The following is a 27,260-nucleotide window of genomic DNA, read 5'->3' on the forward strand; positions in this document are numbered from 1 at the left end:
CACGGCACCCTGACCTGCCAGGCATCTTCATGCACCGAATCAATGCAGGCCAACATGGAATGGAAAGGTTCAAGGTGACCAACAGTAGCAATGGAATCGTTCCCACGCTTCAACTAGCGTTTCATCCTTCAGTGAGGCCGCGCTTCGTTCCTAAAGATCTGTCGTAAACACCCGCCGTTCGTTCGCCATCGCCTCCTCGCTTGGTACGTGTATGGTTTCGAAAGGCTGGTCATCCTGGCGTACCGCGGCCATGGTCGGGACTGCGATGCAAAGTACTGTAATTAACGAGTCGTCAACAAAGCGCTTACGAAGACCGCTACAACCGACAAGTCTTGATGAAGTCTCATGCGAGTTTCATGCAAGATTGACGACGTCCATTCGAGGCCGCTGCGTCCACGGCCTTCTTGGTAGGTTTGCACTCCCGGGACTTTTTTTCGTGAGCAACACTGTCGCAAGGTAAGTTGATGCAATCCTTCGCGTACTGCCCCGTGTTTAAAGCATGCAACTCCCGTGAACTCCTCCACGGGGGGCTAACATAGGGGTTCTACGACACACTGGAGTGATCTACACGGCAAGGCAATCCTGCATTGTATAGTAGCTGATGCTCGGCGGTGACTGCGTCGTCATAGCGAGGACGAGGTTCCGCGGCGGTGGTGGCGGCGATGGGCCGGTCATTTGTGCAAGTTGCGATCGAAGGAGAGCCACTCTACACAGACGCACGTTTAAGGAGGCGTGAAGAGAAGGGATGGATTAGCCAAGGCGCACGCAAGATAGCAACTTAGACTGCAAAAGTGAAAGAATGTTTGGTGCCTTACTCTCGCATGTCGAAGGGAGACAGGTCGGCAAGGCAATGCACCGCCATCCACGTTGACGAGTTGTAGTCTAGATCGTTCGAGTTGGCGTCTCCCTCACGGCGGGAAAGTGGAGCACGGGCAGTCAATGCTTGGAGAGAGAGGATACCCACGAGGACAAAGCACGTTTGGGTGGAAGACGTCGACACCGTCACGACGCGCCACTTCTGCATTCCTCTTCGAACCACGACGTCCAGCCATACCTGCACAGGGATGCATAAAACGCCATGGATTGCGCGCAACGTGTACCCACATCATGCACGTAGATTGGAATCCCGGGGTAAGTCCGCATCCAAGATTCCCTGGTGCGCAAGGCCACTTCGCCTTGCCCCGTGACGTCGCCGCATGTTGCGACCGCAGTTGTCATCGGATTCGGGCGAGGAATTATCCGGAGCAAACCATTCCGGATAAATTGTCCGATTTGAAGAGTTCGACGAAGATGGACGAGCTGTTGGGGCGAATTGTCGATGGAGATACTGTTTCTCTGAGCGACATGGAAGGCATGGGGCTGAAGCATGTCTTCATGGAAGTCATTGAACGAATCCGTGTGGAGGAGGAAGTGTGCAGCGAGACAACGTCGAGATTCCGTCGCTTGCTTGCAACGCAAGCAACAAGTGAGTATTCATGACGGTGTAGCCAATTGGTATCACTTGCATTAGTCCTCGCTGGGTTCCCCCACGACAAGCGAGCTCCCTTCTTGGAAGATGCGCTATCCATGCTACTGCGAAAAACTCAGCCGAAGAGTCCAGCCCATGACGAATTTGTCCTCGACCTCATTCAGGATCTCCTCCTGAAGGTGCAATTCCCCGGCAATGCATCTCCCTCCATTTTACGGCAATCTAAAAGCATTGTGGGATGCATTCTCGCAATCCTCGGCACGAACATGGAGCGTTTGATGGGTTCATCTCTTCCTCCCCCTGCTCTCGTGGAGATGGCCGTTGCTTCGCTCGGACGTTGCTGCATTCCGTTCGACCACCTTGTCCTCTTTGCCCGGTGGAAGGTCTATCGATCTGAATGGATGAATGCCATACTTCCTAATGCCTCCATGGACACTTCATTCGACGACGAGTTGGATGAAGACTGCGATGAAGAACACGACATTCGCGCAGACGTGATCCGCGACACAAACCAGATGCTATCGGCCGTTCTTCCCGACCCGTTCGGTTTAAAATACCTCGGCGAGCCGTCATGGCCCGACACTGGTCTGGCCGTCATGGCGTATTGGCTCGCACTTGCCCCTTCGCTCCGCAGCGTCGGGGCCACAACCGTTTCTTTCGACGTCTTTGCGATCCAGCCCCTGGCTCCTTACATTGAAACCTTGGTAAACCACCCCTCTCTCGCAGCAAAACGCGGCGCGATCACCCTCACAACAGCCATCATGCACCACCCTAATCCCTTGGCGCTTATCGACGCTTCTGTGGAAGCTTCTCCAACGGAAAAAGTGTGCGGCCTCGATACGTTTGCAAGGCGTAAGTGCAGATGAACTCTTGGACACGACATGCAACTCATGGTTTGGCCTAGTTCGATTGACCGACCGTCTGCAATCTGTGACGCCGCTTCTCCGAGGCGTCCTCACCGCCCTGGTCGTCCTCCCAAACGCGCCTGACAGAGCGCACGGTCTCGCTGCGTGGCAGCTCCTCGTGGATTGTGTCTCGCCAGCGACGAGGCACGACATCCATTGTGGACATCTTTTCCATTCGAAAGGACCCTGAACTTTGTTAGGTTTGACGTACTTGCTGAGCTGGCCCGCACGTGCCCGTTTCCGAATTGCGTCGCGATCGTCGTCGACCGTATACGTGGAGACATCGCCAAGCAGTGGGGAGAACCTTGTGAGAGCTACTGCATCTTCTTGACACGGCCATTTCACGCGACATCTGTAGCTGCCTCGAGCTTGCATGCGAAGCTCGTCCCGTTTCTGACAACCATGCTTCGTGCGCGTCCAGACCAAGAATTCGTCCGCCATAGTGATGCTATTGCCAGCGCCCTTAGTCTCTTGCGCTTCCTCCTTCTTCGAGACAAGGTACATTCCAGGCTGTATTTGCCTCCAAACGGCATCACTTTGCTTATTTCATCCTGACGACAGCCGGCGGTAGGCGACTCGCGTGCTAGACTTGAGCAGCCTGCAGCCGTTGCTACAAGGCCAGTGGCGGCGGCTGAAACACCTTGCCGCAACACAAGCGAGCCTGGAAAAGTCGCGTCGAGAGCTGAAACCATCGCCTCCTCCAAGCGGCCATGTCCTCACCATGACGTTCGACACCACATCGGATGGTCCAGAAGATGCGGCCGACGCCAGCTCGATCGAGTTCGACCTCATGCGGCTATACATCATGGACGCAGCGTTTGAAGCTGCGATGGACGCGTTTCTGTAACTTGCCACAGAATGTCGTCGTCGACGAGGTCGGGAATGACCGAAAGGTCGTCTCCACGTGGCAATTTACCACGGGACCGAAGCAGCGGCGAATCCAACCGAGCCAGCGGAGCGAGTTGTTTCGGCGATTTGACGCGACGCGGATCGACGTCGCGGCTGCTCGGCTACGAATGGCCCGTCCGTCGAGTGTGTCCAGGTAGACGATAATGCTGAATCGTGTATCGACTTACCGGAAACAGCACCTTGCCGATGCACGCGCGCACTTGCTCCGCCAGCACGTCCGGTACGTGAAAGGCGTCGAGCGACCGATGCACCTACGACAGTGTCACTCAGAGACGTCATCGTCCCATGCAGTGCCCGTCGTACGATGTCCTTGACACAGTGGCAGTTGGCCGCTTTGAAAGCGTTGCTATATGCGCGCGCCATCGTGGCCGTCCGTTGGCTGCGGCGCTTCAGGAGTCGGTGGGAGGCGTGCATGGTGAGCGCCGGGTCGAGCAGTTGGTACACGAACGAGTCCAAGTGGCAGGGATTCATGGCCTCGGACGTTGGAGTTTGTGTCGTGGCTTCGTCCAGCGGCAAGACTACGAACAGCGCTTGGAAAAACAAGTCGAAGAGGGAACTGTCCATTTCGACCGGCGTCAATGCCGTGGCTTCGATGCGGGCTTTCATGTCGAGGAACTGGCACTGGATCTCGCTCATTCCATGGGATGGCGGGTCGTCGTCGGGCGACGAAGCGGGGGTTGCCCCTCGTGACGTCAAATCGTACAGGATGGTGTCGGCGGTTGAGCTGCGCATGGTCATCGGGGAAGCAATCGCTCGCGCCGCCGACTTGACACGACTTGGTGGGACGGTAGCAGCGCTCTGTTGGCGGCGGACGTGGCGCGAATCAATGTGGTGCTGCCGTCGTCGGCAGTTTTTGAGGACCAACACAATGCACTGAGCGAGGCCGCCGGGGACATTCCACGTCTGGAGTTGGCGCAGTGTATTCGCGTACCGATCCAAGTCTCCTCCATGAACGATCTCGTTCTTCTTCAGCACCTGCTCGTACGGCGCAATTGCCGCCGTGACAAGTTGCTCCCGTCGAATCTGGTCCAAGACAACGTCTAGAAGCGGTTGGAGGCAGGGGGTTGATGTACCTGCAGCAGCGCGGACGGCGCCTTGACGTACGCTGCAAAGTGCGAATTGGGCGATGATGTCCACGGATCGGCAAGGACCACGGAGGAAGCGCCATCCACATCCACAAGGGGAGGCACAAATGCCAGCATCGCGGCGGCAAATATCACTTTTCCCATGGGTTCGTTTACTCCGTCGGGTAGCATCTGCGCCAAGAAGGTAGCGACCATTTTATCGTCGACCACGGCCAGGCCATCGCTCGACGGCGGATGGGACAACGCAGCGCTGTCTAGCACGACAGACGGCGGAGGGACATGCTTTGGAGGGCTCTTTTGCCTCGATTGCCGCACCACACGCTCGGATTTGAGCGCGTTCAGCATGAGGGGCGTGCGTCGTTTCAGTTCGCGCAGCACCAACTTGACATTGCGCGTCGTTTTACCCTGGGCTTCGAGTCCGCGTCTACAATACCGTGTAATGCATCGGCACTCGCGCAATGCCGTCGATAGCTTACAACGCGGCGACAACCTCCTCAACAGCGTAGCCTTGAGCCATCGCGTGGCGAATGACGTGCGGAGGGTATTTGTCCGGGAGATCGATCGTCTCGGGGGCTATTTGATGGAGATGGATCGCATCCTCCGACGCCATCTCAAAGAGCGAATGCGGTGCGACGACCCCTCCGCTGTTCATGCTGCCGCTCGAGTTGCTGATCGTCCCATGCGGCGAGCTCACCGAGGCCGACGACGTCACCGACGGCAGTGGCGACTCGTAGGCCGAATCAAGGCGACGTTGGTGAGCAACGACTGGCGATGCCATCGCCCGCGATGCATGCCATGCCTACGACATTCCAATCCGCACGTCAGCCATGCAAGACGTTGGTAAGATCATCGACCACCACCAGTGGATCCTCCTCGTCATACCAACAGCGAACGCTCTTGGTGCAGCATGCGTTCCCGAAGGACCGTGTTTACAAACGTCGACGCATTTTCTTCTTCGTCCCGGCGCTCCCGGTCAAAGTGCCGGTACTCGTTGTCCACAGCTTGCACGAACGCCCAGAGGTCTCCCGTCGTTTGAAGCTCCGAGACGAGTTGGCGCACAGGCTCGCTCAAGTTGCTCTCGATCTTCCTCTGCCGTGCCTTGACGCGGCCGCAGTGGCCTCGAAACACTCGTTGGACGTCCACAGCCGCCTCCTGTCGCATATTCGCAAGCATGTCAGTGCAAGCGCGGCGAGTTTGCGCACCTGTCGTCGGATGCGCCGCCGGTCGGCGTCGCGCAGGTCCTTCTGGACTTTGGCCTGTCGAAACGCGGCAAGGCATCGCACCCAGCACAGCAACGTCACGACGGCTTTGGCTTCTTTCACTTGGCGCAGCGACAATCGCTTTGCCGCGGCTGCTCTGCGCCCGAGGAATCCACGGACCGTGCGCTGCACGTGAATGGACGCGATCTTGCAAACGCATTGGTGGCGCCGCCGCCGGCGTTCTGCCACGTACTGCCTTGCTCGATTTCTTCTCGTAAAGCATTGCAATGTCACCGCAGCGGCAAACTCGCCACGAAACCACATCGTGACGAGAGTTCTCGCGTGGAGAATGCGCAGCTGCCGTCCTCGGGCGATTGCTTGTATTCGCGTAGCAGCCATGGCATACACGAATGCTTTGCACCCCTGCAGCCCATGCAAAGGTCGTTGTGGGCCCATCGGACGACTGGAGGGGCAGGTACCTGAATGTTCGCTTTCGCGTTTTGAATGGTGGCCGAGAGTTGGGCGTGCAGGAGGTCCAAGTGGGGCCCAAGGACGTGGACAGCGACGGGAATGGTGCTCGCAACAAACCCAGGCGGTCGGCCATTCAAGTGGGTCGTCAAGTCCGAATATGCCGACATCATTTGCTGAACGTCCTGGAGCTCCTTTTTCGAGAGCGCTTTCCCGCCAGCGGAAGGCGGGAATCGTCTACACATCCCGCGATGAGATCGAGCGTCGGTCGTGCCGACTTTGAACCCTTCGTCGAGCCGTTTCCGGCGGCTAGCGACTTCGACCAGCTCGAGCGACACGACCTTCTTGTGGGCGTTCGCGGCTGCAATTGCAGCGCTGTATTCGGCGATGGCATCGGCCAAGGACATGCGGTACTGGTGCATGCGTCGAAAGTTGCGTGTGCCTGGTACGTTCCTACGTTCAAACACCATAGCAACGGATGCCCACGTGGATGAAACTCTCACTCGTATTCCTTTCTCAACCGCAACACCACCCCCGGCGCGACCTCGATCCACTTGTCATCGTCGGGGACAGCGACCACAGATTCCTCGGCGACTCGACGAACGCTATAGCCGCATGTGCACGGACGCCCAACTGCGCACCCACACAGCTGCATCCCGCCGCTGGATAGATCGTACACCATGGTCCGGGGCGGTCGTGGCACTCAGAAGGCGACAACCTTGTCGGCTGGGGCCGGGAGTGGAGCTAAATATAGCTACTGGCAAGTGCATGGACTGCGAAGGTGCGTGCTCCTTGTCCTTGCCGCAGCGATCTCGCAAAGGCGCTTCGAATGGACGGCGCGGCGGCACCTGTCGTGTGTGCGAGGGTGTGTCGACTGCTGTCGTGCGAGTCGATGTGCCGGCCTCAATTCATTTTGATTGGTCGAAATCATATGAAATGGCCGATACTACTTGCTACGATTGGCTGCTTTCACGCGACGATGTCGTGTGTTCGGGTTTCGACGACACGTACATCGGGTCGAAGGACCACATCCACATCGACGGCCATTTCTGCGCCGAGCCACTGCCGGGCTCGGTGGGAGCTTCGCAAGGTGGATTCGATCCTGCGCCGGCTGCATGCCCTCGCAGTTGCTTCTTCCGCCTTCCACCCTCAACGAGGTGTCTTTTGAGCGACGGGAAGTCCATGCTGACACGCGATAATTCACGATCATGTGACGCAACACTCGGCGAGTACTTCGTGGCTTATCGACAAGTGTCGAAGCTTGTCGCGCATTCGAAGGCGTGATCTGTGCGAAATATAGTGCAGAAGGCACTTCCATCAGCGGCGGATTCCCCTTGGACTTGTGCAAAACGCTCTGTAGTGCGAATGTGATGGCCATTCTGCCCATCGTCGTGCGTGCATGCAAAATGTATACTTGATTTTTGTATGCATGTCAATCCACCCACGTCGGGCCATGCAAGAGATTCGCCAGATTCGGCGACGAGCTGGCGCCGGTGGAGTCACACAAGAAGGCTGGACGCCGACATGAGCCCCAGCATCAGCGCAGTCCACGCGGGCCAGGAATATGACTTGATGACGGGAATCGCCATGTGCTTGGTCGGCACAACCATCTCCAACTTCGTGCGTATGCATGCTACAGTAGGCGCTGTTGTCTCATGTGTGTCTGTCGTCCAGGGCTTAAACATTCAAAAGTACTCGTTCATCGTGCAGGAGCGATTGCCTGAGCATGAACGCAAGCCGTACAACACCCAGTGGCGGTGGTGGCTTGGTCTGTTTGGCATTGCGGTCGGGTCCATCGCCGATTTTGCCGCCCTCACGTATGCTGCTCAGGTATGTTGTATCATCACGTGGCGACGTTGCTCATGCGTTGGTCGAGCAGAGCATCATTGCCCCCGTCGGCGCATTTACTCTGGTCGCCAACATCTTCTTTGCGCATTACTGGCTTCGCGAACGCCTCAGTCACAACGACTTGTTCGGGACGATCCTCATTTGCATTGGCGCGGTCATGGTGACCGTGTTCGGGTCCCACTCGAGCACGAGCTACTCGTTGGACGAACTCCTCCGGCTGTACTACCGCTGGGACATGCTCGTGTACTTTAGTGCGATCTGCGCACTCCTGTGCACATTGTACATTGCGCTCGTGCGGTCCGAGGAAGCGCTCCAACGCCATGGAAAACTCTCGCCCGAGTACAGGGCATGCCGACAGATCCATCCGCTGTCGTACGCCGGTCTCGCGGGAGTGTTCGGCGCGCAGTCTGTCATGTTTGCCAAAAGCACGGGCGAGCTCATCAAGCAGACGGCGCGCGGGTTCAACCAGTTCGACAGGTTTTTGACTTACGTCATCCTGACCTGCCTCGTCATGACCATCACCATGCAGGTACCCCACATCTCTCATGCGCTCTCCCCGCATGCATCTCGTCCATGCCCATCTTCCTTTTTCCTCGCCTTAACCATCCCGCTAGACGCACTTGCTGTCCCTGGGCCTCAAGAACTTTGACGCGTTGTACATGGTGCCCGTCTTCACCGTGCGCGATCCTCCTTTGACCTTCATGTGGCTGATGCTACTTCTAGTGCTTCTACATCACGTTCTCTGTCATGGGCGGCGCCGTCTACTTCGAAGAGTTCGCGACGTTTGGTCAAGTCCAGTGGCTGTGCTTTCCATTCGGCGTGTTTATCACGATCTGCGGCGTTGCAGTCCTGTCGAGGCGGGACATGCGCAACGATGTACGGCAACCGCTGCTGACGTGCCACAACTACGATTCCTGTGGCAGCAAGGGACTGGCGGCGGCGTTGTAGAACGCGAGCACCGACGACGGGTGGCGCTCCGTTGGAATAATAAACCTCTGTCGTTGGTCGTTCCAATTGTCGGCACCGCCGCCGTGATGTCCCACGACATGGAGATGCTTACAACGGCGTATTGTAGATTGGCGGGGGAAGCGCCACAGTCGGGTCGAACTGCAACTCGGTTGACGATGTCGAGATGCAAGCGAACCGACATGGTGGCGTCGCGGACGGACGGCTTGAGCCCGAGTGTTAGCTCAACACCACGCACAACATCCAATGCGTCGACACTGAATGCCTCGGCCACCGTTGGGATGCTCGACGTTGCGAACCACACGTTCGTCTATTCCGTGCCTTTCCTCTCTGCCACAATTCAACAATTCATTTATCATGCAAGACCTTGCGATCCCCCTGGCCAGTCTCTCCAGCGTGTGCTCATGCGTTCGAATGGACGATCCGTCCGTCGCCGCGGTCGCTCCTGGGTGCGCGCTTGAATTCCTGGGCGTGTTCCGTCCGTTGCCGCTGCCGTGGGTTCGCGTCCGTTTCAACCACCGTACAGGTTTGTGTCGACGACAAAATCGGGTACGTTTTCACCGCGGCGTCATAAGGGGGTCCATTCGATTGCTTCCAGGGATACAAAACCATTGTATATGGTCCGAAACTGACATTTTTGTGTGTAATTCCGAGATGCACATGGGACAGCAATAATAATTCCCGTGAATTCTCATTCAAAAAAAAATGTGGTCGGTTCAAACGGGAGAGGCGAAATTCTTTGTGTTTTTTTAAACCGAACGAGGTTTCCATCAGCACAACACTGCGTCGAGGTGGATAATATCCAAAAAATTCGAGTGTATTTTTTTGTTTTTGCAACTTGAGACGACGGATTGTCAGACCAAACTCTGCAAGCGACCAGTGCGTCTGGAGCGACCACTTGCCGCCAGGTACACCACGCCGCCATCGTCGCGTTCGGGGCCTCATGGACGTACTTGCAGGATGAAAGACGAATCCCAAGTGAGCACGTCAAACTTGTTCATCGGGATCGGCATTTGCTTGCTCGGTTCCACCATCTCCAACTTGGTACGTGCTGCACATTCGTCGGCGCCATTCGATCGAATCGCATCCACGTCTGAGTAGGGACTCAACATCCAAAAGTACTCGTTCATGCTGCAGCAGCATCTTCCAGACCACGAGCGCAAGCCGTACAACACGCAATGGCGATGGTGGCTTGGGTTCCTCGGCGTCGGGATCGGGTCCGTCGCGGATTTCGCCGCGCTGTCGTTTGCCGCGCAGGTTTGCCCGTTTTTACGTGCCCGTCGTCCACTCACTTGCAACGCGACAGAGCATCATCATGCCGATCGGTGCATTCACGCTGGTATGCAACATCTTCTTTGCCCACTACTGGCTCAAGGAAAAACTCACACGCAACGACCTGATCGGCACGATCCTGATCTGCATCGGCGCTGTCCTCGTGACCGTGTTTGGCGCGCATGAGAACACCGAGTACACCCTCGACATCCTCATTCACTTGTACTACCGCTGGGACATGCTCATCTACCTCCTCGTGCTGCTCGTGGTCCTGTGGGTCTTGATCGGGATGCTGAAGAAGGCCGAGGCAGTCCTCAAGAAGAAAGGACCGACCTCGAACGAGTACAAAACTGTGCTCAAGATCCATCCACTGTCGTACGCAGGGTTGGCCGGCACGTTTGGCGCGCAGTCCGTCATGTTTGCCAAGAGTACGGGCGAGCTCATCAAGCAATCGGTCAAGGGCGACAACCAGTTTGACAAGTTCCTCACTTATGTCATTATCGCGGCTCTCGTCCTCACGATCTCACTGCAAACGCACTGCCTCTCGCTCGGGCTCAAGTACTTTGACGCGTTGTACATCGTGCCGGTCTTCCAGTGCTTTTTCATCACGTTCTCCGTCATCGGCGGCGCCGTCTACTTTGAAGAGTTTAAAGACTTTTCGACGACGCAGTGGATTGTGTTTCCGTTGGGGGTACTTGTCACGATTGCTGGCGTCGTCGTGCTCTCGTCCCGCGACATGGAGCATGATGTAGGTTCTCTCTTCTGGATCTGTCGTTGAGGCGGCTTTGTTGCAGGCGGGAGCGCCGACCGTGCCGCCGCCTCCATCTTCCACGTCCACCGACTGCATGGGGGATATTTCGATGCAGCCTCGCAACGACCTCCAGCGACGGAACTCTGGGTCGTTTACGAGCAGCTTTCGTGTGTTGGAACCGGTACGGACCTGGCGTCGTTGCCATCGACCTTAACGTGACGCATGGTGCGCGTAGGAGTTTTGCCCCGTGTCCAACCCGGCCCAGCTCCTGTCACGATCGTCTTCCGTCGGCGGCGTGTTCTACTCGACCCAGAGCGTCGTGATGTCGTCGCGAGGAAACTCGGATTTCGTCGCGGTGCACGACAATGGAACGGAAATGACAGACTTCGCCAGGCCAGTGCCCACCAATGTCGCGATGCCTGTCGACCCAGCCGTCCCCAACGGTCCGGCAGTCGACGTCGCGGAAGTAACCCCAGTAGTAGTAGTCGACACAGCACCTCCGAGTGAAGAGGTGCCGGTGGGGCAGCCGTAGGAGCTAAGTCGTCACGTGTCGCCATCGTCAGGTTTCCACTTTGTTGAATCATATTTTGCTTGCACTTTCGTTGCGATGGACCCCCTTTAACAACCCGGCATGTGCGCAAGGTTGCATCCGGCGTCTCGAACGATGCAACTCGCGTTCGAATGGGAGTTTCCTCCAGTGGTGGGGCGTCGACAAGGTGCAACCTTCCTGTCGTTCGCACTGCGTCACTCGACGAGCCATGCGAGATGCTTGAAGCACGACGGGTCATGCACCCATTGCATCTCTCATGCTCGTTAAACGGCGGCTGCAGAAGGCATCGTGCACGTCGGCCGCCTGCTTCGTCGCAGTCGCCACAATGGCATTTCTCATAAAGAAGCCTGTGGAAAATTTTCAAGAAATCACCGAAATAGATTCCATACTAAAATCAAGTACAAGTTCCGTTTGGGGATTTGAAAAATTAAGTCAGGTATCATCACAAGATGGCTTCTGGCCAAGATGCAATCCCGTTACAGAACATCCTCTTGCCTCGGCAAGAGCGCAGACATTGCCACCGATGCGCTCGTCGTTCGCTGTGCCAGCGCATCGACCCTACCACCGCGGAGTCGGCCCCACCATGCAACGAAGCTGTCGGCGTCTCCTACGAGCGCTTCACGAGATTTTCAGGGATAATTATCTATTTTTAGCCATTTTGGTGCCGAATCCAGCCAATGAAAACTCACAGCAAGATCTGTGAGACTTTACCGCAGTTGCGAAAAGTGGCTGCGTCCTGGGCCGCGCGCGAGAAGGTAAGCGCTTGCGACCGTCGCCCCTGAAGCGGCATGCATCGCGTGCCCATCATTCGATTGTGTGTAGCACCATGGCGGAAGGCAATGCCCAAGTGAGCTCGACGAGCTTGTTCGTGGGGATCACGATCTGTTTGGTTGGGTCGACCGTGTCAAATTTTGTATGTGGACGTCCTGTGGGAGCGCGGCGTCTCAACCAAGTCGTGTAGGGCCTCAACATCCAAAAGTACTCGTTCATGTTGCAGCAGCATCTCCCCGATCACGAGCGGAAACCGTACAACACCCAGTGGCGATGGTGGCTCGGGTTCTTCGGCGTCGGGCTGGGATCCGTGGCCGACTTTGCCGCGCTGTCGTTTGCCGCCCAGGTACACTTCCCACAAATCGAACGCGTGATTGAACCGTCGCTAAGAGCATCATCATGCCGATCGGTGCGTTCACGCTGGTATGCAACATCTTCTTTGCCCACTACTGGCTCAAGGAAAAACTCACACGCAACGACTTGATCGGCACGATCCTGATCTGCATTGGCGCAGTTGTTGTGACGATCTATGGGTCGCACGAGAACATCGAGTACACCCTCGAGACGCTCATCAACCTGTACTACCGCTGGGACATGCTCGTCTACCTCTTGGTGATCCTTGCAGTCGTGTGGACGTTAATCGGGATGCTGAAGAAGGCCGAGTTTGTCCTCAAGAAGAAAGGACCGACCTCGAACGAGTACAAAGCCGTGCTCAAGATGCATCCATTGACTTACGCTGGGTTGGCGGGGGTGTTTGGTGCGCAGTCCGTCATGTTTGCCAAGAGTACGGGCGAGTTGCTCAAGCAGTCACTGAAAGGCAGCAACCAATTCGACAAGTTCCTCACTTATGTCATCATCGCGGCTCTCGTCCTCACGATCTCACTGGAAACGCACTGCCTCTCGCTCGGGCTCAAGTACTTTGACGCGTTGTACATCGTGCCGGTCTTCCAGTGCTTTTTCATCACGTTCTCCGTCATCGGCGGCGCCGTCTACTTTGAAGAGTTCAAGCACTTTACAACGACTCAGTGGATTGTGTTTCCGTTGGGGGTGCTCATCACGATTGCTGGCGTCGTCGTGCTCTCGTCCCGCGAAATGGAGCATGATGTACGTGCATCCACGCAGCCAATTTGGCCGTCCCATTGTCAAGCGAACGCTTCGTGTCTCATGTGTTGAGGCTCGGTGGTAGGCGGGAGCGCCGGCAGGGCCATCGCCGACGACGACCCCCGGCGACGTCGTCGGTGAGACAATTCAGCTCCAAGCGAGTCGAGTGGAATTGCAACGACACAACTCGGGCTCGATTACGAACAGCTTTCGCGTGCTGGAGCCGGTGAGTTGCCATCGTGGTGCTGGTGAGAGAAAGTTTAGGGACGTCAACGGATCCGCTGGTAGGAGTTTTGCCCCGTCGTGAACCAAGCGCAGCTCTTATCGCGGTCGTCGTCTGTCGGTGGCGCGTTCTACTCGACGCAAAGCGTCGTGATATCGTCGCGAAACAGCACAGATTTCCTTGCCATGCAAGACAGCGGGACGGAAGCGACGACCGAGATCAGGTCGCCGTCGGCTCCGTTGCCAGTCGTCGTGGTCAGCGCTGAGCCTGGGATTGTCACGAACGACGTCTCCGTCGATGTCCCTCTAGAGATCATAGCCACCGACATTCCCCCGACCGCGGCGTCCCCGCTTCCGTCCGACTCGCTCGCAACGACACCGTAGTGTTCTCCCTATAGTACATACAGAAAATTTGAATTGCCTCGTCTTGCCATTTTATAACCGTCACACAAGATGGAGTACAGCGACTCGTTCGAGAGCGATGACGACGCGCCTGGAGACGAGCATGCCATCGATATTGCGCCAAGCAGCGCCGCGCTGTTAGGACAGACGACCATGTCGCTGGATGGAGAGGAGTATGGTGCGGAGGAGTTTGAGGAGGACGCGTCGTCGAAAGACGAGTATGCGGACGAGACGTTTGAACTGCCTCCATCACCACCGTGCGCGACGAAACAAAATCGTGCGCCTGGCATGGCGCACACCACACCTTCCTTACCCTTCTACCACGCCACGAAACTCGAGCACGTTGAAGGGGTCGAGCGGACTTCATCTTCGGCAAGCGACAACTCGCCGACTCAATTCGTTCCAGAGTGGACCAAAGTCAACTTGCAGTCGTTCGTGGCGACGAAACTCAGCAAACTGCGCGTTCATCGGCACGGCGACGACGACGTCTCCGTCGTTCCTTCAGTTCGCGTTCCCATCACCCTGCTCGACATCCTCCAACGCCCGCCACCCGATGGCACAAGAAGTGGCGATCGACTTCGCCACCAACGCCAAGGATCAGTCCCGACCAGTGGAATTCCCGCTGCCATGGTCGACCGCGTGCGCATCCAAACGCTGCTTGCCACGATGGAGGCCCACGTGTCATCCTCAGGAGTCGCCAGCCACGCAGATGACGTCCCTACACCTCGCTCGCTCTTCACATTTGTCGCACGTCACCACAGTCGGCTGAACGATCGGAGGTGGGCGATGCAAATCGACTCTCTGCAGGCCAAGCAGCAGCAGTCCCACGACACACTGGGATGGATAGCAGACCACATGCAGCGCCACCGCGAGGCCTACACGTCCGTGTAACACGCTTGCATCGGCAACGGCATCGTAATTGTATGGCATAATGATAAGTGGGAGCTAAATCTACACATGCGGGTCGTTCACGGACGGTGCCGTCGCGGTGTCGTCGGCCTGCACGATCATGCCCATGCGCCTCCGCATTTCAGACACCATAAAGTCGTACTCAAACCGACCAGCCTCGTCGTCCGCGTTCAGAAAGTGCGGGTTCGTCCCGCCCATAAAAGTCGGAATCACGTCCGCCGGCATGATCTCGGACAGCGTTGCGAGCGGGTTGTCCATGAATCGAGCCTTGTCCCGAAGGCGTTGGGGCAGGAGCGGTGAAAAGATGCGCGTCAACGCCTTAACGAGCATCGTGAGAGGCCCGACCCCAATGCATCCGATGCGGTCCGGGTAGTTGCCTGTCGTGACTTGCACGAGGTTCTTGGTCAAGCTGATGTCGACCTCCCGGTACCCGACGTCCTTGCAGTCCAGGATGAGCGTGAAGCAAGTGACGCCAGGCGGCATGAATTGCTTGATCGCGAGTTCAAGGATAAATACGTTGGCGCGAATTTCCAGGTCGTTGTTCATGTTGGTCCAGTCCTTCTTCTTTGGACGCAGCCACAAGATCGGTCGGTTGTGGAAGTCGTACCCATACCAGTACATGGAGCAAGTCTTGAATTGCGATGCTACTTCAGCCGGCGTGATCGTGTGTGCTTTGTAGTCGTTGCGCCACGCGATGATGCGATTCAGTTTGTCGGCGGCGTATTGCAACGCGCGACCAGGCACGTCCATGACACTGAGGAGGTACTCGTCCGTGTACGGCAGGCCAACAGAGTCGGCCAAGTTCAACATGGTCTTGAACGTTTCCAGGCGAGACGCGTCATCTTCGCCCAAGATAAATTCTCCGTCCGACTTGGGCGACGAATTCGCTTCCGAGTCGGTACGTGGGCTGAAAGGTTCTTGCAAGTGTTCCAGAATGCTCATCGGTTCTGGATGCAAGGGGGTCAACGACGATGCAGTTTGCGACCGTTTGAGCGCAGGGGCATGCTGGTCGTCATCGTGCGTGTGTTGGTTCAAGGATCCCAGGGAGAACGACTTGCTTATTGTGGGTGGAGTTGGGACTGCAGGTTTGGGACTGTATTTGTGGTGCTTGGAGTTGTGTGGCTTCGGTGCTGTGCGCCGACGAGGGGACTGCAACGGCGACTTGGCGGGTGTTACTGCGACAGCGTTCAAATCGTGGAGGTACACCTTTCCGAGGAAACACCACACGACAAGGACAATCTTCTGCAGGAGCGAGACTTCTTGGATGCTGTCGAGGAAGAGGATCACGAGGAACGAGCACGCAAGCCACAACATGCCTTGGTGTCGGACGTCGCCCGTCGCCGCCATCGTGTGTGCGCTCGGCACTTCAAATTCCGGTTTGGTGTCTTGATGGTGGAATGACTTGGTTTTTGTAGACGTAAAAAGACAGGGAAGGCAAAGAACCCGTCAAAACGAATACATGCCCCTCCATCTTTATTCATGCGAATCTATTGCTGCGACTTGATTGGCTCTCTAAAGTGTCGCTGCATTTTGATTGGCCTATTCCCAACATTGATTTTCATTGAAGGTGCGAATTATACTTGGAGTTTGTATCGTTGTGCAGGGATGGAAGTCATTGCAGTATCCCGAAGGAAGCGTCGCCCATGAACAAGGCGCCGCCGCAGCGACAACGTGTCTCTGTGCGCATCCAGAGGAAGGGCGTCATCCACTTACATTAGCGAGGAACGAGAGAAGTTGCCGACGCGTACTGCAAGGCGCGCACCCACGATGGAGTTGCAGGCTCGAGGAACGCAACGGGAATGTCCTGGACAAGGTACCGCGAGTGGCCTCCAAATTGTACGGTGGTATGATACGTTGCATGAGCGACAGCGAGGTGAGGCATCATTCACCTAACACGACGAGGGTGAGCACATGAGTGCCAGTGCTCGCAGTCACCACCGGTAACTGGAATGGTGCTCCACAGTGATATGCAGACAGTTCATTGCCGCGGGGCGCGAGCGCACCTTGCAAACTCGTCGGCGACAGGAGCCAAGGAATGGACCCAATGAGACTTGGGACATCCGATTTCTCAACGCGATTCCTAGGCCATGAGGGCAGAAGAGAAGTGAGGCAAACGCGTGAATCAACAGTATGTTGTCCTAGGTCCCGAGCACCAGTTCGCATCCCCGGCGAGATGCTTGAGTGTCGAGGGTCATCACACAATGGCACATTCCAAATTAAAACCGTTCGCACACGTTCAATCCGAGTCTTCATTTACGTCACTGCCACCGCTGTCGTCACTGTCCATGGCGCGGTCGCTGCAGCTTTCGCTGCCGACCCATTCATCTTCTTCACTCTCGCCATCGTCGTCATCTTGTTCATAATTCGAGTCTGCCTCGTCATCATCGTCATCGACCGGCGGCGCAGCCATTGGTGTCGTGGTGCCTTTGCCGTTCTTGTGCGTCACGTTGGCATTCTTTGTCGTCTTGGCTTTCTTCTTGGCAGGAGGCTGGTCATTGTCCGAGCCGTCGTCCGCCGTGTGCTCGCCCTCGTCGTCTTCCATGTCCTCGCCATTCTCCACGGCATCGTCGTCAGGGGCGATTCCATCATCTTCGTCGCGCAGAGTCTTGAAAAACCCGACAAATTCGGTGATGCTCGGGATTTCTTCCTTTTCCAGCATCGAAAACTCGTACCGCTGGCCATCGACCATCTCGACCGTCACGTCAAATGTCCGCAGCGCCTCGGACGTCTCGCGGCTCCACGAGATCGAATCGATTTCTTGCCGACTGAGGAACACCGGCGGGTTGACGAAGCACAGACCTTGCGGCAAGAAGAACAGGATGCCGGGACTCGTCCGTCGGTAGCACTTCACGTAGGGTGCCCCCGACGTGCTCACGTAGCGCTTCCCCGACACCTCAGGGTACGTCTTGATGACGGTCATCGACGTCAGCGACTGCAGTAGCATCTCGGCGATTTCATGCAGCTTCTTGTCGGTGAAATCCTCCGCCGCCTCGTCCACGTGAAACACCACGTTCGCATCGCTTTGCTCGGCGAAGCATCCCAGCACAAACGACAAGTACGACAGTCGGTTTTTCTTGTGTGTCACGGGGGTTTTAAGGCGCAGGATGAACTGGTACTTGTGCGCGGTGAGCTTCGCGACCGCCTCCTACCAACGAGTTAGACACTTTGTTGCGGACTGAGTGGCACGAGCGTACATATTCAGGCAGTTTGAGCACCACGTCAATGTTGCTGTAGGGCGTCGACAAGTTGAAATCTTTTCCTTGGATGACGAGGTCGGTCTCGCCAAACACAATGTCGAGCGCCTTGCCTTTTGGCACAATGGTCGGCACTTTGCACAATGTGACCAGCGCCGAGTTGCTGATGTCGGCGCCTTTCGACCGCGCTGCCACTTCATGTTTGTGCTTTGCGATCGCCAACGCTTCTTCCAAGAACAAAATCGTTTGGCTCCATTGCCGTTCGCCGTCGGTCTCGTTAGTCACATATGTTGCCGCGATCGCGTCACTCAGAGACGTCGGATTGTGCTTCTCAATGGCATCAACCAAGTCGAACGGCGTGTCGATCTCTGCCGCCAACTCGTCAGGTGGCACCTCATCACGCGTTGTCGTCAACTCGCTTGCCTTCCTCAGCTCCTCCGTCAGCGTCATCTGTCCTCCCCACCACTGGCAACTGTGGCAACCTTTTCGTAGGCGTAGGCATCCGGATAATCGCGAGGAACGTCCGGTTGTGGACGACTCGAGATGCTGCGGCAAGGTTTGGGCGCGGCCAGGCGGCACGCGTCGCGGCGGTGGCTTGGGTCTTTGGGCGTGTCGCCATCTTTCGGCAGTTGGAGCTTCGTGTCGAGTATGGTGTCGTTGCCACATCCTGAGAAGAAGCAAGGGGAAGATGCCGCGTTCTGTACGCCAACGACAATTGGGGTCGCCGACGGTGTTGGCGGGTGGGCTCGAAAGGGTAGGCCAATCTCGATTGGAATGACGAGTCGAGGCATCGGTTCCCTAGGCATTGACTCTGGTGCGTATTCGCGCATGCTCATGGCCTCGTGTGAAGCCAGCACGTTGACGGAGCCCAAGGCTCGGCTGACAGATGCCTACAACAACACTTCGGTGCAGCCAACCGTGACCACGGGTCAAAGTGCCTCAGCCATAAACTTGCATCTAGGTTCCTGGTAGCTCCACGGCGTGCATCGTACATATCGACGGTACTGCTGCGAACTGCTGAATACGTCTGGGAGCCCTTGTCCATGTAGACGCCAAACTCAGCACCGTCAACGTCGGGGACTCGGGGTTTCTCCTGTGTCGGCAAAAGGCGGACAAGTGGACACTTCTGTACGAATCTCCGTCGCAATGCCACTATTTCAATTGTCCGTATCAGCTCGGATTTGGCAGCCGCGACACGGTAGGTTGGAACAGCCCCTGTCAACTGTGTCATCGATACAACGTAGCCCGAGCATGGCGACACCCAAGTGATCGCGGTCGAACCCAACGACCTTGTCTTGCTAGCCACGGATGGCCTGTACGTATATTGTCATGCACCTGTCAAGTGCATGCATCGCGGTAACAGAAGGTTCGCCAGATTCGACAACATTTCACCGCCGCATCTGGTCGAGCTCCTCAACCTGATTTCCGCCGAAAGTGTTGTTCGTGGCCATGACGTCAGTTCTGATGTTGGCTTGTCAGCATCATTGACTGATGCAATCGTGTAGGCGTCGCAAGCAATGCAGTTCTTGGCGACCACCGTGGTAGACGTTGCACACGACGTGGCCAAGTCGCATACCCGGATGACACCGTTCGCGTTGGCGGCGCGCCAAGCTGGCTACAAGGACACTGCCGGTGGCAAGATGGACGACATCACGGTGGTGGCCGCGCTCGTGCAATGCACCGACTAACGGACGGAGGCGATCGAGGAATAAGCAATTCAAACAACGATATGCAATCATCTTTACTCCATCATGGAAATGATGGCATGACCAGCTAAAACTGCATGCCAACCGTTGTCAAGACGACCGCGATCGGAGAAGCGACAGCTATCCAAGCCGAAGACTTTGCCGTGGCCATGGGCACAACGGTGGCGGCGTCCTCCATCGGTGGAGTCACGGTGACTTCGGCAGTCGTGGAGATGGTGGTCGTGGGGGTTATTGTGGTCGTAGAGGGTGGCTGACAAGATGCAGCGATTCGGCGAATTAGCGCGTCGAGCGGGGCAGGCGCGGCATTCGGGACAGCGACCGTGCAATCTGGCAACGTCGACGACAGGAGTGACGTCACTGTGCTCGTGCATGAGGGTGTCGTACACAGTACTTGGATCTGCTCCGCTGTGGGGTAGGCCACGGGCGGCACAAACGTGTAGTTGCTATCGGCAGTGCACTTTTGAATGTCGCCCAAGAATGGCAAAAACGTTGGCGCGAGGGACGTGTAGTCGCAAGGCTTGGAGCCTTCCAAGAGATTTGGCATGGGGGCCTGAGTCACCAGCAACGATGGATCACCAAGGCGTTGGGCAGTCGCGATCGAATCGGCCATGGACACCGCGAGAATGGCAAGTGGGAAGTACATGTCTTGTGTAGAGCGGTAAAGGCCAAGTGACAGGATCCGCCGAGCAAATGAACTTTTTGTTTCAGAGGTTGACAGGACACATCGCGCGTTCGCTTGGACTCGAGTAGTAGTAGCCGGTGGTGCCACCATTGCCGTTCGGTCTGCAGTGGCCTGTCAAGCGCGATGCGCCTCATGTCGGTTTGGTTTCTTGCATAGCTGTCACCTTTTGCTCACGGACGGCAGGAGACCTGCTGTCGACAGCGTCCCCCGCTTTTAACCCGTATTGTAAAGGTGGACATGATGTCGTGTTGAGGGATTACCACAAAACTTGACGTTGCATCCAAAGTCAACGCATATATCGTTGCCAGGACTTGGTGAAAGGAAGAGATCGTTGTGCATTTTGAGTGTTTTGATATTGAGTGGCTATGCCAGGCGCCCACTACCGCCGAAGCGCTGGATTAAGGCTATACAAATGGCATGATCAGCGACGCGATCGTGATGGCGAGTGCGCCAACTGACAAACCGCGCAGTGGATGCGCCGACGACGTCACGGTTGCCTGCGGCTCCGTCTCTGCCTCAGCATCATCGAGGGTCATGGTGGTTACTGGAATGACAGTCGGCATGTACGTTGCAGCACGAGCATCGCATGAAGCCACGATATGACGGATCAAAACGTCGAGTAGCACTGGCTCGCCGGTTGGCGATGGCACCGTGCAGTTCGGCATATCCAATGACTGCAGGGTGGTGAGGGCATTTGTACATGTAGGCTTCGTGCACAGCGCTTGAGTTTGTTTTGCCGTCGGAAATGCCGCAGGAGGCACGAACGTGTAGTTGCTGTCTGTGGTGCAGTTTTGAATGTCCACCAAGTACGGCAAAAACGGAAGGACCACCGTCGTGTATTCGCACGGTTTGACACTGTCCAAGAGATTGAGCATCGGCAGCACACTCGTTGACCACGGCGCGACTGGCTGGCGTTGGCCAGCCACGCAAGAGTACATGCCTGACATCACAAGCACGGCAGTCTGGTAGTACATGAGCAATCAAATCGTGAGTGATGAAAGAAAAGTGTAGCGAGAGCTCAACTACACAACGATCCGACCCGAGACAGTCCAACCAGTCCATTCTGTGTGTCCTGTCAGGTACAGTGCGATCGAACCGCTGCCACTCTGTCGCCCACCAGGACATGAACGTCCTACCTTCAAACTGGTCGGTGGTGTCGCCACGTCATGTGCTTGGGGATTTACTTCACAGTGTTGAAATGTCTCTTTGCCGATATATGATTGGATGAAAACAATTATTTTCATCCAGTCAACGACGTTTCATGGCGGAATTCGGATGAAGATTTTTTGCCAACGCGTGCGGCGGGCGGCATTGCGTTGTCATTCTTGGACTTGCCCGCTTGCCATGCAACGCGTCACATCCACGGTCCGCAAAATGTCGACGCGCAGCACCACAGCCAGCGGCTCCACCGTCTATGAATCGGACCGTGCGGCGCACGAGTACCTTCAGTTCCACTTTGGTACCATCGACGTGTCATGCGTGCTTTGAGTCGCTCAGGATGTTGTTCTAGGGGATTCCAAAGACGTCGTGCCATGGGCATTTGCCCCTTCAGATGCGTTAAACTTTTTGCCTCGCTGTGTTGAGGACACTGTCGGTCATCTGCCCAAGCAGAACCGCCGCCAACGCGCGCTTGAGATCGGATGCGCTGTCGGCCGCTCGTCGTTTGAATTGTCGCGCCATTTCGACGAGGTACGTCTTCCAAGTGTATACACTCGATTCAGCTTCATTTTTACGTGCAGGTAGTGGGCATCGACTTTTCGCATCACTTCATCGAGGTCGCGAACGCCATGAAATTGAAGGGAACTGCCGAATACGAAGCGCTGCTACAAGGAGACATCAAGGAATCCCGTGTGGCAAAGGTCGCTGCGGACATCGACCGGTCCAAAGTCACGTTTGCGCAGGGCGACGCGTGTAACTTGGACGTTGCGGAGTTGGGCGCATTTGATTTGGTCTTTGCGTCCAATTTGCTGTGTCGATTGCCGGAGCCTAAGCAATTCCTTGCCACGTTGCCGTCCCTTGTACGGTCGGACGGCGTCTTGGCTCTTATCAGCCCATACTCGTGGCTCGAGGAGTACACGCCCAAGGAGCACTGGATAGGCGGCACGGTGAACCCCGTGGACGGGACTCCCATCGACTCATTTGCCGAAATCGAGCGACTCTTGGCGCCCCACTTCACGCTCGTCGCGCGCACGCAATACCCCTTCCTCATCCGCGAACACGACCGCAAGTTCCAGTACGGTGTCTCGGACGGCACGTTCTGGCGTCGCAATGCCTAACCTAATCAAGCTGTTTGGTTGCAAAATCCATCCGAACCACTCCGTTGCGACGGACGGCCTTCCGTTCCTCGGCCATTCGAGCGCCGTCTCGGGTGATGCATGTGATATAGCTCTGCGACCTGACCCGCCGCCGAAAACCCAGCCTACCATGGGTCTTCCTTCTGTCATCTAGAACGCACGACGCCTCGCATCACGGTCAGCTCGGCACCAAGATGATAACGACGAAAACCATGTCGGCCAACGCGAGTTGCAACTAACCTATGATACTATTAAGCTAACGATTACTGATACAAGAAAGAGATCGGTCGACAAGCGTCCGCGGCTCACGCGTTCACTCCCAATGGGCTCACGACGCTCCTCCTTGGCTTTTGTCCTGACGATGTACGTGACCTCTTTTTGCAGTTCGTGGTAGTGCCAAAGCTGCTGCCACCAGAACTAGAGCCAACGCTGGACGAGAGACTGGAGCAACTCGCGGTCGAAGACAACGGGGCTGCGCCACTTCCGACGCAACACATGTCCTGGTCCAAGATCACAGACACATCTTCCGTCACGTACTCGAGCAGACCATTCGCGTCGGGTTTCACAAAGTGCTTGATGTCTGCACTGCCTTGAGACGAGAACATGTAGTGGTTCGCGAGCTCGTTGTAGTATCGTGAGTACATGTCGGTGGACACGTGGAGCGTAAAGTTGGTGAGCAGGAGGAACTCGACTTCCAACTCGTTCATTTCTGCGCATGGCACCCCGCCGACTTTGGCGTAGTACGCGTTGTTGAAGTAGTGGTCGTCGAAAAACTTGGCGGCCAGGACAATGCTCGTGATGATCACCCGGTGGACGTTCAGGTCGGTCATGACAAAACCTTGCATTTGATGCAGTCGATCGATATACACCAGCGCCAGGACAAAGCATTCGGGGCTACATGATGCGTACGTGTGAATGCGGACGAGGTAGTCCAGGATGGAAATTTGAGGAGCTCGCAACGCTTCAAACTTGGTTCGTTGCAAGTACCCCACGGGAATCGAGTCTGCGGGATGGACCATGCCCTCTAACACAACGGACAACGTTTGAACAATTGCACGGCCTCGATCATCGCTGTCCGACGTTAATTGTGCTGACGACGTCGAAGAGTGCATGAGATCGTCCCGGGTTTGTAGGAGGACAAAGTCGGGCTGTGCAGTAGTCGTTTTTCGCAGGTCCTGGCTCTCTCAGGTGACACGTAGGTATTGCAGCGATGGATGTCGTCGTTGTCGTGGTATCAGCCTTCACACGCCGCGTCCCCGACGTCCCCACAGCACGGATGCGGTACAGTTCCAAAATGATTCGAGAAGTCGAGCATTGGATGTCGGCCAATTGACTTCACACAAAATAATTTCAAGTACTTAAGCACGATACATACAAAAAACGAGCTAAAATTGCCCAATAGGCAAAATTAATTCCTCCTGAAGAAACTCCAGAAGAATTCGCCGCGAGAGAATACATACAACGAACTCCGAGGCAAAGAGAATTAAAAAAAAGATTTTCTCGCTACTTTGTCCCCTCGTCACAGGAATCCGGCGTTTCTTTTTTTTTTCGGCCGAGACCCCACCGCCAGTCATATTGCGCCCCAATAGATGTCTCAGCTTCGTGACCGTTCAACTATTGGATGGGCAGCCAGAAAGGTGGGGGAGACTCCCCGCGCGACACGGCATGTCTCGAGCTACTCGCTCCGTTGCCGGCCTTGGTCTGTCGCAGCAGACGCTGGGGAAGCGAACGGCGCGGATATCCGACGAGGGAGCTACTCAGACGCGACACCCTTGCCGTCGTTGGTAGAGGATTTCGAAGCCCTCGGATTGGATGAACAATTGTCAGTATGAAATAATTTTGATTGGATAGATTACAAGAGCGGTGCTCTGATTGGCTGAAAATCCTTCAACCACACCCCTAGGACATTTTGTCCTCATGTATCCTGCTGCGCGCGGCGAGCAAGAAGTAGCACGAACGTCTTGCAATACCGCTGTCAGCCCAGCGCAACACCTCGCGCCTTGATGGACTCCAATATCGCCTGAATTAGAGCGTGCACCAACGCCGCTAGAGCATCCACAGCTGGAGCCCCAACGTCACGGTGGCATCGCACGCTCGACGCGATGTCCAAAGTAACAGGGTTCGCCACAATTTCAACGAAGAGGAACTGCCCGAGTGCCACCTGCACACATGCGCAATACACTTAGCTCGCGTCATCGGACAGGAGCAAGCAGAGGACGAAAGGGTGCAGTACCTCATACGAGTAGAATAAATACTTGTCCACCATGGCGACCGACCCGCTGGCCATGCACAAAATGCCCTGGCTTTCCAGCACCTGAATGACAACACCAGTGGGCGGCAGTGCGCCATTTTCGACAGCGGACTGAGTCCACGATTTCCTAAGCAACGCCGTGGTGAGCGTCGCCCAAAGAGGGCACGGAGCGACCCACCGCACAACACTCTCTTCCCACAGCGACTCGAACCGTTTTGGATGCAGCCGCACCGACAGGTCCAGCTGCAGTTGATACGGGGGTGGCACCACTGGTTGCATCGGGTGCGGTTGAAGCGACAGTGGTCGAAACGAAGCGATCGGTGGTTCATCGAGCCTCACCGTGGTCTGGGCCGTCGATCGACCCCATGCATGGTTCAGCTGGATAGGTGGCGTCGATAAGATATCACGAGCACGCTCGGAGCTCGACGGTTCTTCCAGCTCTCGTGTATCGTCCGAGCTATCGTCTTGGCCTTGCCTCGTGGACCGCAGCATCATCTCGCACTCCTTGTCGTCGGCAGCATCTTCGCGTCGTCGATGTTCCCAAGCCGCCTGCTTGGTTTTTGTATGGTGATGCTTGAATGCAGCCGATGTGCGGCGGCGTAGTTTGCCGTACACAAAAAACGCCGTGACCCCAAACACACCCAACAGCAGCACCGTCGACGCCGCTACAGCATGAGAAGAACCCAATGATTCCTCCACAGAAATGTTTGCATTCTGTCCTGCATACCTTTCCACTCGGACGATGGAAATGACGCCATCGGCAGCACTCCTTCGCCTTCATGGGCAGCCGCTGCGACAGCATATTCCTTACCCACGACTCGCAGCGTAGCTTTGGGCACAGCTGCGGTGTCGCGGTGCCAGTCTTGGTGCTGTCGATTCGTGGATGGCGCCGGCGTGCTGGCATGAAATGAAAGCGACGACGAGCGGGCGTCAACGGCGGCAAGGGGAGCTCGAGTCGTCTTGGGAAGGAGGTCATCGATTTTTAGTGCACCTTCGTCCTCGAGTTGAGAAATTTGTGTTAAAGCGAGTCCAGCTAGGGTGGGTCGGACCAAACTCGCGGCAACGTTGAGATCGATGAAGTTGCCCGAGCTTTGAACGATGTGTAGCCGCATGGGCGCTTTGTGGTGGTCGTCATCATCGCTTTCGACATCTTCTTTGTCGTCTTCAAAGTCACCGGGTTCGACATGGGAATCTTGTACAATCGAACCTTCCACAGATAGAGTTACGTCGGCTCCTGGGGGCACCACCACAGTTGGAACGATAGGAAGGACCGTGTCGCGGAAGCCGCGGACATCGTGGCAGACCACGTGAAACACGCGGACAGGCAACGGTCCCGTGTTTTGCACTCGAAGCGACAAATGAAGAGTGGGGACACCGTTCGAGTCGGGTGGCACGAGCGCAATGGTCACTGCCACGGGCCAGATTTGAATGCGCGCGGAAGGCTGGTCAACTGGAAGAGCGTAGACAAACAGGTCGTCCAGAGTGTGTGCCTGTTCGGACGACGCGTGGAGCGCCTTGCCATGGCCATCCAGAAAGCGATGCATGTTGGAGACGAAGGCCGCCAGCCACGTCGTGTTGGCTGTTGTCGTTGTGTCGTCTGGAGACGAACACGCGGAAAAAACAACAAACGCCTTGTCTGTCGCGCCGTGGGATGGGCTCAAGTCACGAAATGAAACAGTATACTTGTGGTCGAGCTCGCTTGTCATACGTTGGCTAAAAAAATGGCCAAACCCGCGCAGATCGGCGAATGCGGAGCGGAAATCCAGCTCAAACTGGACACCAACGTCTGTGCACCACGTCGCACTGATGCTCGCGGTATCGTCCTCGTCGTTGCTGTCGAGAATGCTGAACAGTGCGTGCTCCAAGTCATCGAGGGTTGCATCTGCTGGCAGCAAGGCTGAGGCGCTTGTCGTGGTCGGTGAAATTGCGTCCAGAGGCCCATCAACTGTAGCTGGCTTGTACAAGCGATGGGTTGCAGTGGGTTGGTCAAGTACAGCGTCTGGCGCTGGGACCAATGTTGAGCCACTTGAGCTACGTGTTGGCTGGTGCAGCAACTCGCCTTTCACGGGCAGCTCTCGGGCGGCAACTCCACCAAGGGCAACGAGGCATGTCACCACCATCGCCACGACGCTGCGCATAGCACGTCTCTGCGTCAGCGCCATCCTCCAGACAAGGCAAACTGGTCGAGGACGCCGGAGATCTTCACAGTCGGTCGGTCTGTTCGAATTTCCTTCGACCATTGAGTCTCTTTTGATTGGCTAAAATAATATGAAACTTTGCCAAAAGCATCCAATCAATGCGCAGTGT

The 27,260-nt window shown here is 56.3% G+C and overlaps 15 protein-coding genes across 18 annotated transcripts; 7 read left to right on the forward strand and 8 right to left on the reverse strand.

The window, feature by feature from the left end:
- Positions 1-412: 412 nt before the first annotated feature.
- On the reverse strand, positions 413-1,236 carry H310_10990 (hypothetical protein). The gene is made up of 3 exons (XM_008877517.1): positions 1,105-1,236; positions 816-1,054; positions 413-706 (listed from the first exon to the last, which is right to left on the reverse strand). The coding sequence occupies exons 1-3, from the start codon at positions 1,216-1,218 to the stop codon at positions 565-567; spliced, it is 495 nt and encodes a 164-aa protein (XP_008875739.1). The 5' UTR covers positions 1,219-1,236; the 3' UTR covers positions 413-564.
- Positions 1,237-1,266: 30 nt separating this feature from the next.
- H310_10991 (hypothetical protein) lies at positions 1,267-3,455 on the forward strand. The gene is made up of 6 exons (XM_008877518.1): positions 1,267-1,465; positions 1,511-2,320; positions 2,373-2,517; positions 2,574-2,680; positions 2,732-2,871; positions 2,945-3,455. The coding sequence occupies exons 1-6, from the start codon at positions 1,291-1,293 to the stop codon at positions 3,218-3,220; spliced, it is 1,653 nt and encodes a 550-aa protein (XP_008875740.1). The 5' UTR covers positions 1,267-1,290; the 3' UTR covers positions 3,221-3,455.
- Positions 3,384-6,716, reverse strand: H310_10992 (hypothetical protein; the record flags this gene model as incomplete). The annotated part of the gene is made up of 9 exons (XM_008877519.1): positions 3,384-3,533; positions 3,586-4,305; positions 4,356-4,791; positions 4,844-5,166; positions 5,250-5,519; positions 5,570-5,989; positions 6,046-6,271; positions 6,320-6,487; positions 6,538-6,716. 9 exons carry the CDS (start codon positions 6,714-6,716, stop codon positions 3,384-3,386), a joined length of 2,892 nt encoding a protein of 963 aa, XP_008875741.1.
- A 758-nt stretch (positions 6,717-7,474) lies between these two features.
- Positions 7,475-9,228, forward strand: H310_10993. 2 transcript variants are annotated; one of them, XM_008877520.1, is made up of 5 exons: positions 7,475-7,654; positions 7,709-7,864; positions 7,914-8,411; positions 8,497-8,559; positions 8,606-9,228. In XM_008877520.1, the coding sequence occupies exons 1-5, from the start codon at positions 7,559-7,561 to the stop codon at positions 8,828-8,830; spliced, it is 1,038 nt and encodes a 345-aa protein (XP_008875742.1). In that variant the 5' UTR covers positions 7,475-7,558; the 3' UTR covers positions 8,831-9,228. The 2 variants fall into 2 exon arrangements, with proteins under 2 accessions (XP_008875742.1, XP_008875743.1); XM_008877521.1 differs by having other exon boundaries at positions 7,914-8,559.
- Positions 9,229-9,935: 707 nt separating this feature from the next.
- Positions 9,936-11,584, forward strand: H310_10994. 2 transcript variants are annotated; one of them, XM_008877522.1, is made up of 4 exons: positions 9,936-10,105; positions 10,155-10,868; positions 10,915-11,052; positions 11,107-11,584. In XM_008877522.1, the coding sequence occupies exons 1-4, from the start codon at positions 9,977-9,979 to the stop codon at positions 11,401-11,403; spliced, it is 1,278 nt and encodes a 425-aa protein (XP_008875744.1). In that variant the 5' UTR covers positions 9,936-9,976; the 3' UTR covers positions 11,404-11,584. The 2 variants fall into 2 exon arrangements, with proteins under 2 accessions (XP_008875744.1, XP_008875745.1); XM_008877523.1 differs by having other exon boundaries at positions 10,915-11,584.
- Positions 11,585-12,121: 537 nt separating this feature from the next.
- H310_10995 (hypothetical protein) lies at positions 12,122-13,948 on the forward strand. Its single transcript, XM_008877524.1, has 6 exons — positions 12,122-12,176; positions 12,244-12,334; positions 12,383-12,538; positions 12,583-13,296; positions 13,379-13,519; positions 13,582-13,948. The coding sequence occupies exons 2-6, from the start codon at positions 12,248-12,250 to the stop codon at positions 13,897-13,899; spliced, it is 1,416 nt and encodes a 471-aa protein (XP_008875746.1). The 5' UTR covers positions 12,122-12,176; positions 12,244-12,247; the 3' UTR covers positions 13,900-13,948.
- Positions 13,949-13,962: 14 nt separating this feature from the next.
- H310_10996 (hypothetical protein) lies at positions 13,963-16,130 on the forward strand. The gene has a single exon (XM_008877525.1). It carries the CDS (start codon positions 13,969-13,971, stop codon positions 14,806-14,808), a length of 840 nt encoding a protein of 279 aa, XP_008875747.1. The 5' UTR covers positions 13,963-13,968; the 3' UTR covers positions 14,809-16,130.
- On the reverse strand, positions 13,963-16,218 carry H310_10997 (hypothetical protein). The gene has a single exon (XM_008877526.1). It carries the CDS (start codon positions 16,171-16,173, stop codon positions 14,869-14,871), a length of 1,305 nt encoding a protein of 434 aa, XP_008875748.1. The 5' UTR covers positions 16,174-16,218; the 3' UTR covers positions 13,963-14,868.
- A 153-nt stretch (positions 16,219-16,371) lies between these two features.
- Positions 16,372-18,509, reverse strand: H310_10998 (hypothetical protein). The gene is made up of 2 exons (XM_008877527.1): positions 18,021-18,509; positions 16,372-17,971 (listed from the first exon to the last, which is right to left on the reverse strand). The coding sequence occupies exons 1-2, from the start codon at positions 18,468-18,470 to the stop codon at positions 17,063-17,065; spliced, it is 1,359 nt and encodes a 452-aa protein (XP_008875749.1). The 5' UTR covers positions 18,471-18,509; the 3' UTR covers positions 16,372-17,062.
- Positions 18,510-18,565: 56 nt separating this feature from the next.
- H310_10999 (hypothetical protein) lies at positions 18,566-19,765 on the forward strand. Its single transcript, XM_008877528.1, has 7 exons — positions 18,566-18,774; positions 18,823-18,926; positions 18,982-19,021; positions 19,070-19,218; positions 19,265-19,335; positions 19,396-19,474; positions 19,526-19,765. Exons 1-7 carry the CDS (start codon positions 18,669-18,671, stop codon positions 19,706-19,708), a joined length of 732 nt encoding a protein of 243 aa, XP_008875750.1. The 5' UTR covers positions 18,566-18,668; the 3' UTR covers positions 19,709-19,765.
- A 28-nt stretch (positions 19,766-19,793) lies between these two features.
- H310_11000 (hypothetical protein) lies at positions 19,794-20,369 on the reverse strand (the record flags this gene model as incomplete). The annotated part of the gene is made up of 1 exon (XM_008877529.1): positions 19,794-20,369. One exon carries the CDS (start codon positions 20,367-20,369, stop codon positions 19,794-19,796), a length of 576 nt encoding a protein of 191 aa, XP_008875751.1.
- Positions 20,370-20,812: 443 nt separating this feature from the next.
- On the reverse strand, positions 20,813-21,382 carry H310_11001 (hypothetical protein; the record flags this gene model as incomplete). The annotated part of the gene is made up of 1 exon (XM_008877530.1): positions 20,813-21,382. The coding sequence occupies one exon, from the start codon at positions 21,380-21,382 to the stop codon at positions 20,813-20,815; it is 570 nt and encodes a 189-aa protein (XP_008875752.1).
- A 319-nt stretch (positions 21,383-21,701) lies between these two features.
- H310_11002 (hypothetical protein) lies at positions 21,702-22,775 on the forward strand. The gene is made up of 3 exons (XM_008877531.1): positions 21,702-21,867; positions 21,919-22,097; positions 22,148-22,775. The coding sequence occupies exons 1-3, from the start codon at positions 21,753-21,755 to the stop codon at positions 22,682-22,684; spliced, it is 831 nt and encodes a 276-aa protein (XP_008875753.1). The 5' UTR covers positions 21,702-21,752; the 3' UTR covers positions 22,685-22,775.
- A 145-nt stretch (positions 22,776-22,920) lies between these two features.
- H310_11003 (hypothetical protein) lies at positions 22,921-23,995 on the reverse strand. The gene has a single exon (XM_008877532.1). The coding sequence runs from the start codon at positions 23,812-23,814 to the stop codon at positions 23,008-23,010; it is 807 nt and encodes a 268-aa protein (XP_008875754.1). The 5' UTR covers positions 23,815-23,995; the 3' UTR covers positions 22,921-23,007.
- Positions 23,996-24,522: 527 nt separating this feature from the next.
- On the reverse strand, positions 24,523-27,165 carry H310_11004. Of its 2 annotated transcripts, XM_008877534.1 has the most exons (4): positions 25,681-27,165; positions 25,132-25,618; positions 24,936-25,080; positions 24,523-24,863 (listed from the first exon to the last, which is right to left on the reverse strand). In XM_008877534.1, exons 1-4 carry the CDS (start codon positions 27,113-27,115, stop codon positions 24,678-24,680), a joined length of 2,253 nt encoding a protein of 750 aa, XP_008875756.1. In that variant the 5' UTR covers positions 27,116-27,165; the 3' UTR covers positions 24,523-24,677. The 2 variants fall into 2 exon arrangements, with proteins under 2 accessions (XP_008875756.1, XP_008875755.1); XM_008877533.1 differs by having other exon boundaries at positions 24,936-25,618.
- Between the last annotated feature and the right edge of the window lie 95 nt (positions 27,166-27,260).

The sequence above is a fragment of the Aphanomyces invadans genome (genome assembly GCF_000520115.1).
Source record: "Aphanomyces invadans strain NJM9701 unplaced genomic scaffold supercont1.29, whole genome shotgun sequence".
Lineage (NCBI taxonomy): Eukaryota > Oomycota > Saprolegniomycetes > Saprolegniales > Verrucalvaceae > Aphanomyces > Aphanomyces invadans.